Here is a 13366-nt window from a genome sequence, read left to right on the forward strand (position 1 = left end):
TTGGAGTTCAAGAGCAACAAAAATAATAGGGATAAGTGAGTGTTGGAATTTCATCAAACATATAATGAGCATCTAGCAACATAACACAATCCCATGAACAACATCAAGTGGGACAATTTACAGCAACATGTACTAGAATTTTACCTCAAATAAAATTGATCCAAGTTACATAAAGGTAACTGAATCTCAAAACATCAATCTTGATAAGACACAAGTAGTAACTAATCTTGATCAAGCTTGTAATTGTTCTACAAGAAGATCAAGATTATAACATCATTTTAGTCATAAAAATAAATCTTCACAACAAATGAAGATTATCTTGACTTGATGTGATTCCAAGTTCAAGAAGAAGGGAAAAAAACGTAAACAAGGAGTATTTAAATAAGAAGAAAAAAAATATAAAGAAGAAGAGAATTAACTTATCTCTTCATGGTTGAACCCCTTCTTTTACCAAATTCTTGGACATATTTTATAACTACTTCATCAAGTGGGATCCTAAACTTCTGGTTCTGATACCAAGTAGATATTAGGATCCCATGAGAAAAACTTTAGATCAACGAAGAAGAAGAAGAAGAGAGAAATGAAAGGAGAAGAAGAAGAACGTAGCAGGAGAGAGTTTGGATTAAGGGAAGAGGAGTTTGTGCCAAATAAGAAAGAGGAAGGCTGGACGAATTTGTGAGAAGAGGAGAGGGATTCAATGCTCTACCTCTTAGCCAAAACCTTTATTTATAGTTTTACAACGCCCTTAGGGTTACAACTTGATAAAACAAAATACATAAAAGGAACACATATTTACACCTCTATGCCATCTTTATGGAAAGTACCATATTTTACTCACATGCCACTCCTTTGGCGTGTGGGCTTCTTGTCTTGAGTTAGTGGGCTTGAGCCCATCTTCTAATACTTGTTAGTGGTCGTCGGTGCTTTGGCCAAAGAGTTATCATTTGTTTGGGACATAATCAACTTAAAAAGAGAGGTTCGCAATGTGTTTGAAACGAACCATTTAAATATGAAATGGACACTTTATCCTTTTGTAGAACTCGAGGAATTCTTCAATAAAAATCATGAGAAAATACTTTAAAATTTTATATTTGAGTGGTTGAACACATAGATAACTCACTGAACAAACCTTGGAAATCCTTCACCACAACTTTCTAGGCTACGTTATTCAAATAAAATATTTAAAACAAATAAAGTACAAACAAGATAGGCATTAAACTTGGAGAACTTGAGGAAACACAACCATGCTTTGTTGTAATGTGTCATTGATTGTAGAGTTGGCTTGCCCAAAAGCTCACTTCCTTAGTTTGACAAAGCCACCACCCCAACAATTTGAGAAACCGGTGATGAAGCTAGTAGTAGCAACATGTATTAATCACATTAACGAAGTGGAAATTTTTATTGCATTTCTGCCATTAGGTTTTCTCCCCTTGTGAAAATTATGTAAAAACCCTTTGTCTTCCCACTATATAAAATTTAGTTGACATGATAACATGCAATATAACAACTTGGATAATGGAACTCCATCAACCTAATGCCCAGATGCTTTTCTTTACCCAAAACTACAAGAAAATTGGTTTTCCCCAAAAAAGACTCTACCGACGGATTTATTTCACTGTGATAAGTCTTCCAATTCCACCAACGAAATTTAAATTTTTTATTGTAAAAAAAAAATAACCAATGATTTTTTTATACTAATAGAGTTCTACCTCTTCTAGTGTTATAAAATTCTTTCTCAGACGAATTTGTCTTCTCCTAGGAAAAACAATTACCAGCAAATTTTTGAATTCACTGGAAAAGAGACCTTTTTAGAAAAATTGGTTTTTACTGGTAGATATTTTAAAATCTTCTCCAATGAATTTAAAATTTCAATAAAAAAGGGCTATGTTCCAAAAAAAATAAAATTCTCTAATAGAGGAAATTAGGGTTTTGTATACACCCTTTGTTCCTTCCTTCTTTATCTCCACTTCTCTTCCTCCTCCTAGCCTACCGATGCAAAAGCAACTTCTTGTTGTAGTCACCGCTTGTTATGCCACTACACCACTCTCATTGGATTTCTTTCGTGCCACAATGCTCTCCTACTACTGTTGTACGCTTATTTTTTATCCATGTGCCACATTGTCCTTTGTTGCCACCTTGTTGTTGGGATAAAAATGGTTTTTTTTTCATTAGTGGAAGTCAAAAAAAAAATTTCTAACAGGGGCACTTGGATAGTGTAATGCATGAAACAATATGTTCATTCACTTAGAAGAGGTATGCATCAATTTGAATAGAAGGTTATGTATTATTTCCCACTTTAAGTAAGGTTACTTCTACTCATTAATGATGAATGAATTCTTCAGTTCATTGTAGTAGATGTATTTTCAACTAAATGGGGTAATTGTTTTAAGTACCTAGTATCTGGGATAGTACATAGGATTATTATTGAGGAGTGAACATTTTCACATTTCAAATCGTGATTCTTGTTGTCTTAGCTAGCACCATGAGATAATGATACATTTTGGTACCTTGGTTGATGAAGTCGAGTATGTGATGGTAGTACAATTAATCTAAAATTTTCTTTCCAGATAGATGTTTTGGCATTCACTCTTATAATTCTAGGACATAATGGTTTTGTGTAATTACACTAGGATAGAATGTAACGGTTTTGTGTAATTACACTGGGACCGAATGTAATGGTTTTGTGAAATTTTTTCCTATAATGCAATTAAAATGCATGATTAATCCTAGGGATCAATGGGCTCCACAGGTGATTAAGGTTTTCCTTTTCTTGCTTTGTATTGTTTCACTATATATTGTTTTACCACACACAAAGATTGTCCTAAATACCAAAGAATGTGTTTTTGTTGAGGCCATTGTTGAACCGTTAGTTATATAGTTAGTATTTTGTAGCACTCTTCATGGCCAATACTTTGGTGTTACAGGAAAGTATTTTTTTCCTCTAGGTATGGGGAGACTCTTGTGGCTCACTCCCTAGATAAATATAGATAAGATTTTGTTTCACTTTGTTGTTAATATTTAAGCACTATAATGAGACTTTGTTTGCTTCCTATAAGCTTTTTGTTTTGCAAAGATGGGTCCATGATTGTACTTTTTCAAATGTAGTGAGAGTTTTAGAATTGAAATAATCTTTGGCCTTAAGAAGTTTGAAGATTTTATGATTAAGAAAGAGAGAATTTATTTTTTTAAATAACTCACCTAGTAAAGCAAGAAACATAACAAACTTATGAGCAACAAATCAAGCAAGTATTATAATCCATTAACAACACCTCCTTGCAAGCTGGGTGGAAGACATGAGTACAAGTATTATATTATTGAACTAATTCAGACTCCAAAGTTGGTTTTCCCATTTCGAGGTTTTTTAGGACAATGTTTGTATACTTGGAAGAAATCGGTAATGGAGTAGTGTACTCCTCGAGTAGAGTGGGATGGTGTAGAGGAATGGCCTCAAGTGATGGCAGTTGGCTGTAAAAGAAGAAACAATTGGTTGCTATGAAGGTATTGTTTTGTTTTGTTTTTGTTTTTTTTTTTTTCCGTCAGGACAATTGGCTGTAAAAGAAGGAGCAACAGGTTGCTATGAGGATTTTTTTTTGGATGGTAACAAATTTTTAAAAAGATAATAAAAGGGGGAAAATAAGCTATAAATTGTCCAAGTCAAAACAAGAAGTGAATCAAAGAGCAAAGAAGGCCAATAATTTAAGCAAAGAAATCCAAAGAGAAAACAAGAGGTTGAAGAGAGATATCAGCTAGAGAATTAGCAACTCCTTGGGTAGACCGAGGGACATACACCCAAGAAACATCCAAAGAGGAAGTAATGTCCAAAATCTGGTCAAAATACCAATGAAAACTGCAAGTGGAATCTAATACATCTTGACCCCAAGATATAATAATCATTGAAGAGTCTCCTTCAATAACAAGAAGAAGGAAGAACCGACCTCTGAAAAAATGAGTACCTTGAAGGGTAGCCCATACTAATAGGGGTCAAATAGGAAAAAAGAATTTATCCTCCATGGTCTCTAATAACACCATTGATACCTCGCAACCTCAAATAGTTTCTGGCATCCAATTAAATCAAGGGACATGAATGGTACCCCCAAGAAACATTCAAGGAAGGAGTAAATTTCAAATTTTGGGCAACAAAATACCAATCAAGTCTCCAAGGGGAACCCAATATGTTTAGGGCCAGGATTCAACTACCGAAGAGTCTACTTCAATAATAAGAAAGGAGAACTAAAAGGCAAGTGCCTTGAAGAGCATCCTAAACCAATAGGGCCTAAAAAGGAAAGAAAAATCAATCCCCCGTGCTCTCTAATAACACCAGCAATACCTTTTCATAGGGAGAACTAGGGGAGGCACCCTCTCCACCAAGCTCATAGGGAGTGAAGAATAACAATTGGCTATGACCATCAGTTACAGTAAATACTAATAGTATCACTCACATAATCTTTAAAGTCCTTGAAATTGAGCCCTTGAGATAGTGAGTTGGACTTCTCAATGACAACTCTAAAAATAAGAGAATAGGGGAAAACTACAATCATTTCTTTTCAACCAAATGCTCCAAATAACAACAGCCCTTGCAGTACCAAAGAGGCTTGCCTAACCTAGGAAAGGGGAAAGGAGAAACCTCAACAATCTAATCAGCCACACATCTAGGAAATGAAGGAGAAAGTCAAACCTCCTACAATAAAATCTCCAAATATCAACAAAAAATTTGCATGCCACCGAGGGGGCTGAAAATCACGTTTTCTAAGCCGATCACAAGTAAAGATTCTCCTTTTCAGCACAGTCCAAAGGAAAGCCTTCGCCTTCGAGAGGTAATAAATCTTTGATAGTTACAAGGTGGGACCAAACCCACCATGACCACACGAGTTGGCATGATGAGTCACCACATGAGGTGGCATGATGAGTCAACAAACAAACTGGAATCCTTATCACATGAGTTGGAAGATTTGGCAATCTTCCTTGATTAATATAATTGATTTATATTCCCTTGATTTAATTAGATTTGGATAATCATGATTCATGTAATTAAGAATATTATGGATCGTAACTTATCTCTGAAGTTTCCCTAAATATGTAATGAAAATATTATAAATAGGGGTTGTTGAATGTAGGACCCCATGATTGAAACCTCGAGCAAGATGAGAGGGAGAAGAAAAAGGGCAAAGAGAGAGAGAGAGAGCTCAGGTAGAGAGGAGAGAAGAGAAAAGAGAAAAAAAAAGTTTAAGCTAGAGAGTGACTCTTCCACAAGTTGAGAATTGGAGAGCTTGATTGTTCAACCAAGACCCCTATTTATAATATTTCCATTACATATTTAGGAAAACTTAAGAGATAAGTTAGGATCCCTAATATCCATAATTACATCAATCATGATTATCCAAATCTACATCAATTAAGGGAAGATAAATCAATTACATTAATCTAGAAAGATTGCCAAATCTTCCAACTCATGAGATAAGAATTCCAGCTCGTGTGATGACTCATTATGCCACCTCATGTGGTGACTCATCATTCCAACTCGTGTGGTCATGGTGGGTCCCACCTTGTAACACTCCCCCTCAAACTAGGGGTGAGAAAACATCATAGATGTTCAACTTGTTACAGATGGTGGACAAGATCTTATGAGTGACTGATTTCGTGAGAATGTCTACAACTTGCCCTTGTGAGGAGATATGTTTGAGAGATAATATTCTGATTTGGAATTTTTCTCGTATGAAATGATAGTCTACCTCAATGTGCTTTGTTCTCTTTATAGAATCCCAGTTCAATAAGAAGGAATCTGTTCCATAGAAGCTCACTAACTGTGTGTGTCATGACCCTATATTTTGCTTCTGTACTAGACCTTGCAACTACATCATGGTCATTGCATCTCCATGTAACCAAGTTCCCTCCAATCGTTGTACAATATCCTGAAGTAGATTTTTGTCATCCAGGGATCTGGCCCAGTCTGCATCTGAGAACCCTTCTATGTTGAAGTGACCATGGTTCTTATAGAGAAGCCCTCTTCCTGGAGCTCCTTTCAAATATCACAATATTCTTTCTAGTGCTTGCCAGTGAGTAAGTTGTGGTTTGTGCATGTATCGACTCACCACACTTACTATATATGATATATCCGGCATTGTTACACAGAGATAAATGATCTTTGATATTTTTCAATATCCACATCTTCTCCAGTGTCTGTAGATAATTTTTTATTGGAATCCATAGGGGTTTCTGTTGGTCTACACCTCATCATTCATGTCTCCTCTAGTAGATCAAGGACATACTTCCTTTGAGATAGTATAATCTCATGTTTGGACTTTAGTACTTCAATACCCATAAAGTATTTAAGTAGTCCTAGATCTTTTGTCTTGAATTATTCACATATTTTTTCCTTGGTTTCCTAAATGCCTTTGGGATCACTTAAGACAATATCATCAACATATATTGCCAAAATCACTTTGTCTTTAGGTGTGTCTTTAAGAAACACGGAGTGATCTACGGAATATCTATAAAATCCGGCCTGTATGAGTGTTTGGCTAAATTTATCAAACCATGCACGAGGAGACTATTTCATACCATAAAGGAATTTCTTCAATCGACATACCGACTCCCCCTCTACCACAAATCCAGGTGGTTGTTGCATATAATTTCTTCCTTTATATCCTCATTGAGAAAAATATTTTTCACATCAAGCTGATAGACCGGCCAAGAAGAATTAGCAGCAAGAGATAATAAAATATGCAATGAGTTTATTTTGGCGACATGAGAGAATGTTTCCTCATAATCAATCTCATTACAATGTGTAAAACCCTCAGCAACGAGGCGGGTCTTAAGGCGAGCAATTGACCCATCCGGATTGTATTTAACTGTAAAGACCCACTTACAACCAATAGGTTTTTATTCTCATGGAAGAGGAACTAGAGCCAATGTCTGATTCTCATAGAGTGTCTACATTTCTTCGTCCATTGTCGCCTTCCACCCTGGATGTTTTAGAGCCTTCTGATAGGACTGTGAGACTGAGATAGAGGAGATAGACACAAGAAATTGACAACGTGAAGAGGATAAACGATGGTGAGACACAAAATTGGATATGGGGTGAGAACTAGAGGGTTTAGTGCAAGTTTTGGGTTATTTTCTTAAGTCAATGGGTTGAGTATCATATTGTGGTCCAAAAGGAACAGGAAAATAGGGGCTTACCTCGATAGGATCCGCAAACTCCGCAGATGTGGTGTTAGCCAGCACTTCAGGGGGTTGAATAGTTTCTGTAGCATAGGGCACAACCAATCGATGAGAGGTTGGTACAAAAAAGAGACTTGGAGGAGTATTGTCAGAGTAGTAGGAAGAGTCTTCAAAAAAAGTTACATCTCGGGACAAGTAACCTTTGGAGAGTGGGATTATATCAAATATAACCCTTTTGTGTGTGAAAGTATCCTAAGAAGGTACACTTGACAAAGGGTTCAATCAAGCTCTCCACTTCTCTACTCGTGGAAGAATATCTCTCTAGCCTAAAGTCTTTTTCTCTCTTTTCTCTTCTCTCCTCTCTCTGTCTCTGTCTCTCTCTCTTTTCTCTTTTTCTTCTCCCTCTCTCATCTTGCTAGAGGTTTCAATCATGGGATCCTAAATTCAATACCGATTAAGAGAAGGAACCTAGAGTCTTCATCTATATTTTTCAAAAGCTTGAAATATGTTAAGGATGTCGAGAATTTACATGAGGATTTTGGGGACCAAAACAAGTTTATCTTCTCCTTTGCCATTGTAATAAAACTATTAAATGAAAGAAATAAGCCTATCAAGCTCCTTTTGGTCAAGAAGTTTGTTGTCCACTCTCAATTCAAATGATCAGAAGTGAAAGCAGGAAATTTTATGGTATAGTTCAATAGCATGAATTGAAGAAAACATTGGTTTAAGAGACTTGTTATAGATCCATATGCCTTTCCAAAAAAAAACCCCAAATTTTCCCAACTGAACTCCAAATCTAATTGGGCTCTTAAAGAGATTTATATCGATACATGGAGCACAACAAAGAGTTGAGGTATTTTTGAAGGACAATAATAAAAAATAACCAACAATTTTGGGGAATATTATATTTGAAACAAATGATTCTTCTTCATAGGGCATGCTTCTTCAAAGTCATTTTATCAAAAATGCCTTATGAGGAGGCAATGGTGACAAATATCTAGCCATCACTTGTCATTTGGAGTGCAAACTTTATTGCATACACCCACATGCATAAAATAGGCCGTAGGTGAATTATTAGTAATTTAAGGCATATGTTCAATTGATAAGATTTAAACTATCTAATGAGAAAATCCTAGAACAATTAACCATATGTAATTTTCACACCTTCAATTCATATTTATGAATGTGATTCTTGTTTATGTGTGCAACAAAAAAAACAATATAAAATCACAAACAAATTTTGACATCATCCAAGTGAAAAATTTATGATTCATGTACATAAGAATTTATAATTTTTACTTTTTTCTAAAATATTATTCATATAAATGGCAAAATTGAATGTATACTAGCCAATATCTAGAAGGGGTATTCCTTGTTCGTAGGGTTAGGGTTTTCTATATAAGTCGCGCTCCGGCTCCCTACTTGTCTTTAGCAACGGGTTCTGTGATCAGCTGTGAAGCAAGAGGTTGATTTCCAGAGCCAGAGATGGAGCAGACTTTTATTATGATCAAGCCCGATGGTGTCCAAAGGGGCCTGGTAGATTTTCTTGTCTTGTGTCCTTTTTTTCTTCAGTTTCACGTTATTTTGTGCCCTACGATATCTGAAAGGTCTGGAAAAAAATTTCCATCTATTGTGATGTGGTTTGTTTTTACTAATTTAATTATTTTTGTGATGAACTAGGATGCGTAGATTTAGATTCTGACCTTGCACCTAATGGTATTTGGATTTAATGATCTCTTTCTTCTGTATTCACAATTTGTCGGAAATAAAATTGTGCTTCTATTTTTTAACAGGTGGGTGAGATTATCGCCAGATTTGAGAAGAAGGGTTTCACTCTCAAGGGTATTTACCTTTTGACTTTTGTTTTTCTTTGTTACTTGAATTAGTCTACCTCCTGGGACCTCAGTTACGATCATTTGGGGTCTGAATACAGGTCTGAAGCTTATTAATGTGGACCGTCCATTTGCTGAGAAGCACTACGAAGACTTGTCCTCGAAGCCCTTCTTCAATGGACTTGTGGAATACATCATCTCTGGTCCTGTGGTTGCTACGATTTGGGAAGGTAAAAATGTCGTTACAACCGGCCGCAAAATCATTGGCGCCACTAATCCCTCCGATTCTGCTCCTGGGACTATTCGTGGTGATTTTGCTGTTGAGATTGGGAGGTAAACAAATTCTTTTCAAGTACATGACTCTCTGTCTCTTCCCTCTGAGCTGCGATTTTTAATCCTATTAAATAATATCTTCTTAGCTTAAAATTCCTTTGGATTATTATTTGGGTGAGATTGGTGGGTGCTAATAAACACTTGAAGATATTTATGAATTGATTTTTCTCGAACCTTTTGTCACTTTTTTTTGTGCGCATTACAACACACTATTAGCTAGAAAAAGCAATACAAGTGTTTCATTGAATGTGAAGCAATTAAGAGGTGTGGAGAAAGTGATGGGGAGGATTGGGGAAGAAAGACAAATAGTAGATATGAAAAATGCCGTGAGGCTATGGTATCTTCACTAACACATTTGACTTGAGCGGAGCTCCTTACTTTCAAGAGTAATCTCTGTATCATTGGTCCTTGTTGGTATATTATTGTTGCTTTTTTACAATCATTATCTTTATGTCTTGGTCTCATGGGGTGACAATCTCACCCTATAGTTGATATGGGCATACTTAGCTATGTCTTCTTTTTCATTATCTCAACTGAAGGTAGCATGGCTCTGAGCGACCTTGAATGAAGCAATTTATTCTTATATTTATCTCTAGTACATTCACTTTCACGATGTTAAGGAATTGTCCCGCATAGATTTGTGAATAGAAAGATGTTGAGTTTATTAGTTTGGAAAAAGGCTTCTTAGGTTAGCTAATCATTTTGGAATGGGCCTTGGACCTAACTTCACACACCATATGGTTGGATAACCATTGTTTTTGTTATCAGCTTAGATTGTTGAGTATCTCCGGTACGTGCACATTCATCATGTTGTCAGAGAACTAGTACCTGCTTTGAGAAGCTTTTATGGGCATATCTTTGTCTTAAATTTCTCTGTTTTTGAACTATTCTTACAAGCTAGGTAATCTGCCTACAACTTTTGAGTGTGTTTATATCACTGATTGGGTTATTCCTAATGACATTGTAAACAGTTGATTGTTTTATAGCCATCTGAATATTTCAAATGAGTATGTTCCTTGATGCAGGAATGTCATTCATGGAAGTGACTCTGTGGAGAGTGCAAGGAAGGAAATCGCCCTTTGGTTCCCGGATGGGCCAGTAAACTGGCAGAGCAGCCTTCACAGCTGGGTTTACGAGTAAACCAACTAGTTACTGTTTTGGCTAGTTGTTTTAGAATGATCTTCTTCATCTTTGTTCTATGAGTACAAAACATGTTGGTAAATCCAGCTTCTTCATCTTCATCTTTTTAATTAAGCAAAAAAACAAAAAATGGCACTTATGCTTTCTAAATAAAAAAATGTAATAGTATTAAATAATTAATTATTAAAAAAATATTTTAAACATTAACTACTTGTTTACCCTAAAATTCGATTGTGTTTGGAAATATAACATCTAACTAGGTTGTACTTGAAATTACCCAAAATTTTAATTTTTAATTTTATTATTAAATTAACAAAGAAATGGGGCATAACTTTCTAATTTTTTAATTTTTTATTCTGATTGTTGTTTAATCATCAAAAGAATCTTATATTTCTTTTTTTATTTTTTTATTTTTCAAAAAAAAGATACTTAGATATATGTAACGGTTCAATTGGTGGGGTTCATTCTAAGTGCAATTTAAAAATTCAATAATCATGGTAACATCATTTGGATGTAGGAGTGTGTTTTAGTCTCTCTCACTATGGAAGGTCAGGTGTAGCTTTCCTCACCATTTGCTGGGGGAGAACCTTGGTCTGTTTCACTCTGGGCACCATCTTGTCGTTTTAGGAAGGGGATGGGATGTTGGATAAAGTGACGAAGATTGGTCCATCTCCTTGCACCACTGCGGTCCCATTACACAGGCCACAGTATCAACTCATGCACGAGACCACCTATGTCGACATATAGGGAGGAAGGTAATTTAAGAAGCAGTTGTCGATTTGGCTCTGGTTTTACCACGTCAATGTTCGAAGCTCTGAATAAATGAAGTGATGTCTTCTTTCACAGAGCCTCATTGAGATTTCCACGATATTGTAGTTCGGCTGACTGGTTGGAAGAGGAGACAAATGGAGTTCTGTTCTACTGGTGGTGTAGAGAAACTACTCGAAGGGACATTTTCATGAACAGTTATAGTAGGCTCTTTGCACGAAATGGTCTAGTCGTCAGATTATTTGTGCATTTTATAATTTGTATTAACAAATAGTCTTTAAAGATAAAATGAAATACGAGTCTACATTTATTGATTATGAAACAAAATCTTCTGCAAAAGTTAATAAATAATGATACAATTAAATATGTTACTTTTTGTTTCAAAGGTGATAACTAATTTTATGTATAAATAAATGCTTCCATAGTCTCTTCAGCCAAAGAAGTATGATGTCATCAATAACTCCATGACCCATACTAGAAGCAAATGCAGAATCAACATTCGTAATTGGAAGTGCAAAAGCATCTCTTGTAATATTTGAAAGAATTGGAAATTTTACCCCTGTAACCTTTCCACAACAACAACACATCAAAACCAGCCTATGGACAATGAATCTCATTGACACAAACATCTTGTAAAACAGAGTACGCTTAACCCAGGAACGTCTAAACAACAATCAAGAATAAGAAGAAAACCAACACTAATCTATCACAAATACAAGAAGGTTTTGTCCCACCACACACTCTTAGAAGAGCTTCAATGGCTTTTGGACTAAATAGAAATACAGGATAAGAAACTAAAACAAAACAGAGTAACAAGGAAGAGGTCTGATTCTGGATAGTTCATGCTACTTAAGAACTCCTCTATTTATAAGCATTGCAGCACTCAATGGCTGCTGCATGCTATGGCTGCTTCACGCAATGGCTGCTGCATGCAATCCAGTTGACCCTCATGAAGCTTCCCCAGTTCTAACTTGGGTGATGCAATCCCTGGACCCCGCCGCCAGGGGGCCAGCCCCCTTGGACCCCTGTCTTCCTTATTCATTTTACAGTTTCTTCACAAATAACCATTGCGGTCACAATTTGACCTCATCAGCATCTAAGCCGGATCCGCTAACTAATTTACTCACTATTGATATTGGCACTCCTCATAATTGGGAGTCAGAGAATACATTACATTAACAGTAACTTGTGAGAGGTGGACATTGACACACTAACAAATCACTCTTCATTTGTGATCCCATGTATGATCTAGTGCTTAAGAATTTTACAAAACCTTTTCTCAATTGCTTTCTTGCATCACAACCATCCTTATAATCATCAATTTGCTTCCCATAACTCTTAGCTAGAGTAAACGCCCGAAACTCTTATCCACTCTCACTACTCCTACCACAGACAAAGTTTTTGCTACTTCCTCTTATGACTTTTGGGTGTTTTTGTTTTGTACATAATTTTAATCCTAGTCAAACCTTACTTGATGCACGAGCTTTTAAATGTATTTTCCTTGTATATGCCAAAGTTCAAAAGGGATATATATTATTACCTGAGATTAATCTCCACCTATGTCACTTTTTTTAACATAAACCATTGTACTCTCGAAAAAAATTCTCCTTATGTAGGTTTTCATCCCTTTGAAACACCAAGACCTCTTGTGCCATTTGATGATCAATTACTTCATCCAAATACAAAACACACTTCTCCTCCTGTGGCTCCTCCATCACCTGGGTTGTTAGGTTTGAGGTAAGTCCTCCTCCTAGTCCTTCTGTTCAATTTGGTCCTCAATATGATACTTATCTCACTGCCCTCCAAAAAGAACCTCACTCATGTGTTCCTACACAACCATCTACTTCACATTCTATAACCAACTTTCTCTCTACTCACCGATTGTCTCCAAGTTATCATTTCTTCCTTGCAGCTAATTCTTCCATCTCTGTTCTTAAAGATTTTCATGAAGCCCTACAACATCCAAGATGGAAAACAGCCATGGAGGGGGAGATGTCAGCCATACATTGCAACTACACTTAAGATCACGTGACTTTACCATCCATAAAGAAGCCCGTTGGATATTGGTGGGTTTTTACCTATTTTACAGTAAACAAGGTCATCCATCTTTACTATTTTACAGACACTTGTTC

At 36.1% G+C, this 13366-nt stretch overlaps 1 protein-coding gene across 1 annotated transcript; it reads left to right on the forward strand.

The window, feature by feature from the left end:
* The first annotated feature begins 8572 nt into the window (after positions 1 to 8572).
* On the forward strand, positions 8573 to 10603 carry LOC137933996 (nucleoside diphosphate kinase 1). The gene is made up of 4 exons (XM_068778166.1): positions 8573 to 8697; positions 8955 to 9003; positions 9095 to 9326; positions 10352 to 10603. The coding sequence occupies exons 1-4, from the start codon at positions 8647 to 8649 to the stop codon at positions 10464 to 10466; spliced, it is 447 nt and encodes a 148-aa protein (XP_068634267.1). The 5' UTR covers positions 8573 to 8646; the 3' UTR covers positions 10467 to 10603.
* Positions 10604 to 13366: the final 2763 nt, after the last annotated feature.

Source organism: Aristolochia californica, unplaced genomic scaffold, assembly GCF_029961685.1.
Source record: "Aristolochia californica isolate CCGP_79_NKW_82.1479 unplaced genomic scaffold, dmAriCali1.0.hap1 SCAF_6, whole genome shotgun sequence".
NCBI lineage: Eukaryota > Viridiplantae > Streptophyta > Magnoliopsida > Piperales > Aristolochiaceae > Aristolochia > Aristolochia californica.

Excerpts from the sequence above, each read along its gene's own strand:
- LOC137933996 (XM_068778166.1), top strand. The coding sequence starts at position 8,647 with ATGGAGCAGACTTTTATTATGATCAAGCCCGATGGTGTCCAAAGGGGC. Across the intron at positions 8,698-8,954 it reads ATGGTGTCCAAAGGGGCCTG|GTGGGTGAGATTATCGCCAG; the intron begins GTAGATTTTCTT and ends ATTTTTTAACAG. Across the intron at positions 9,004-9,094 it reads GAAGGGTTTCACTCTCAAGG|GTCTGAAGCTTATTAATGTG; the intron begins GTATTTACCTTT and ends GTCTGAATACAG.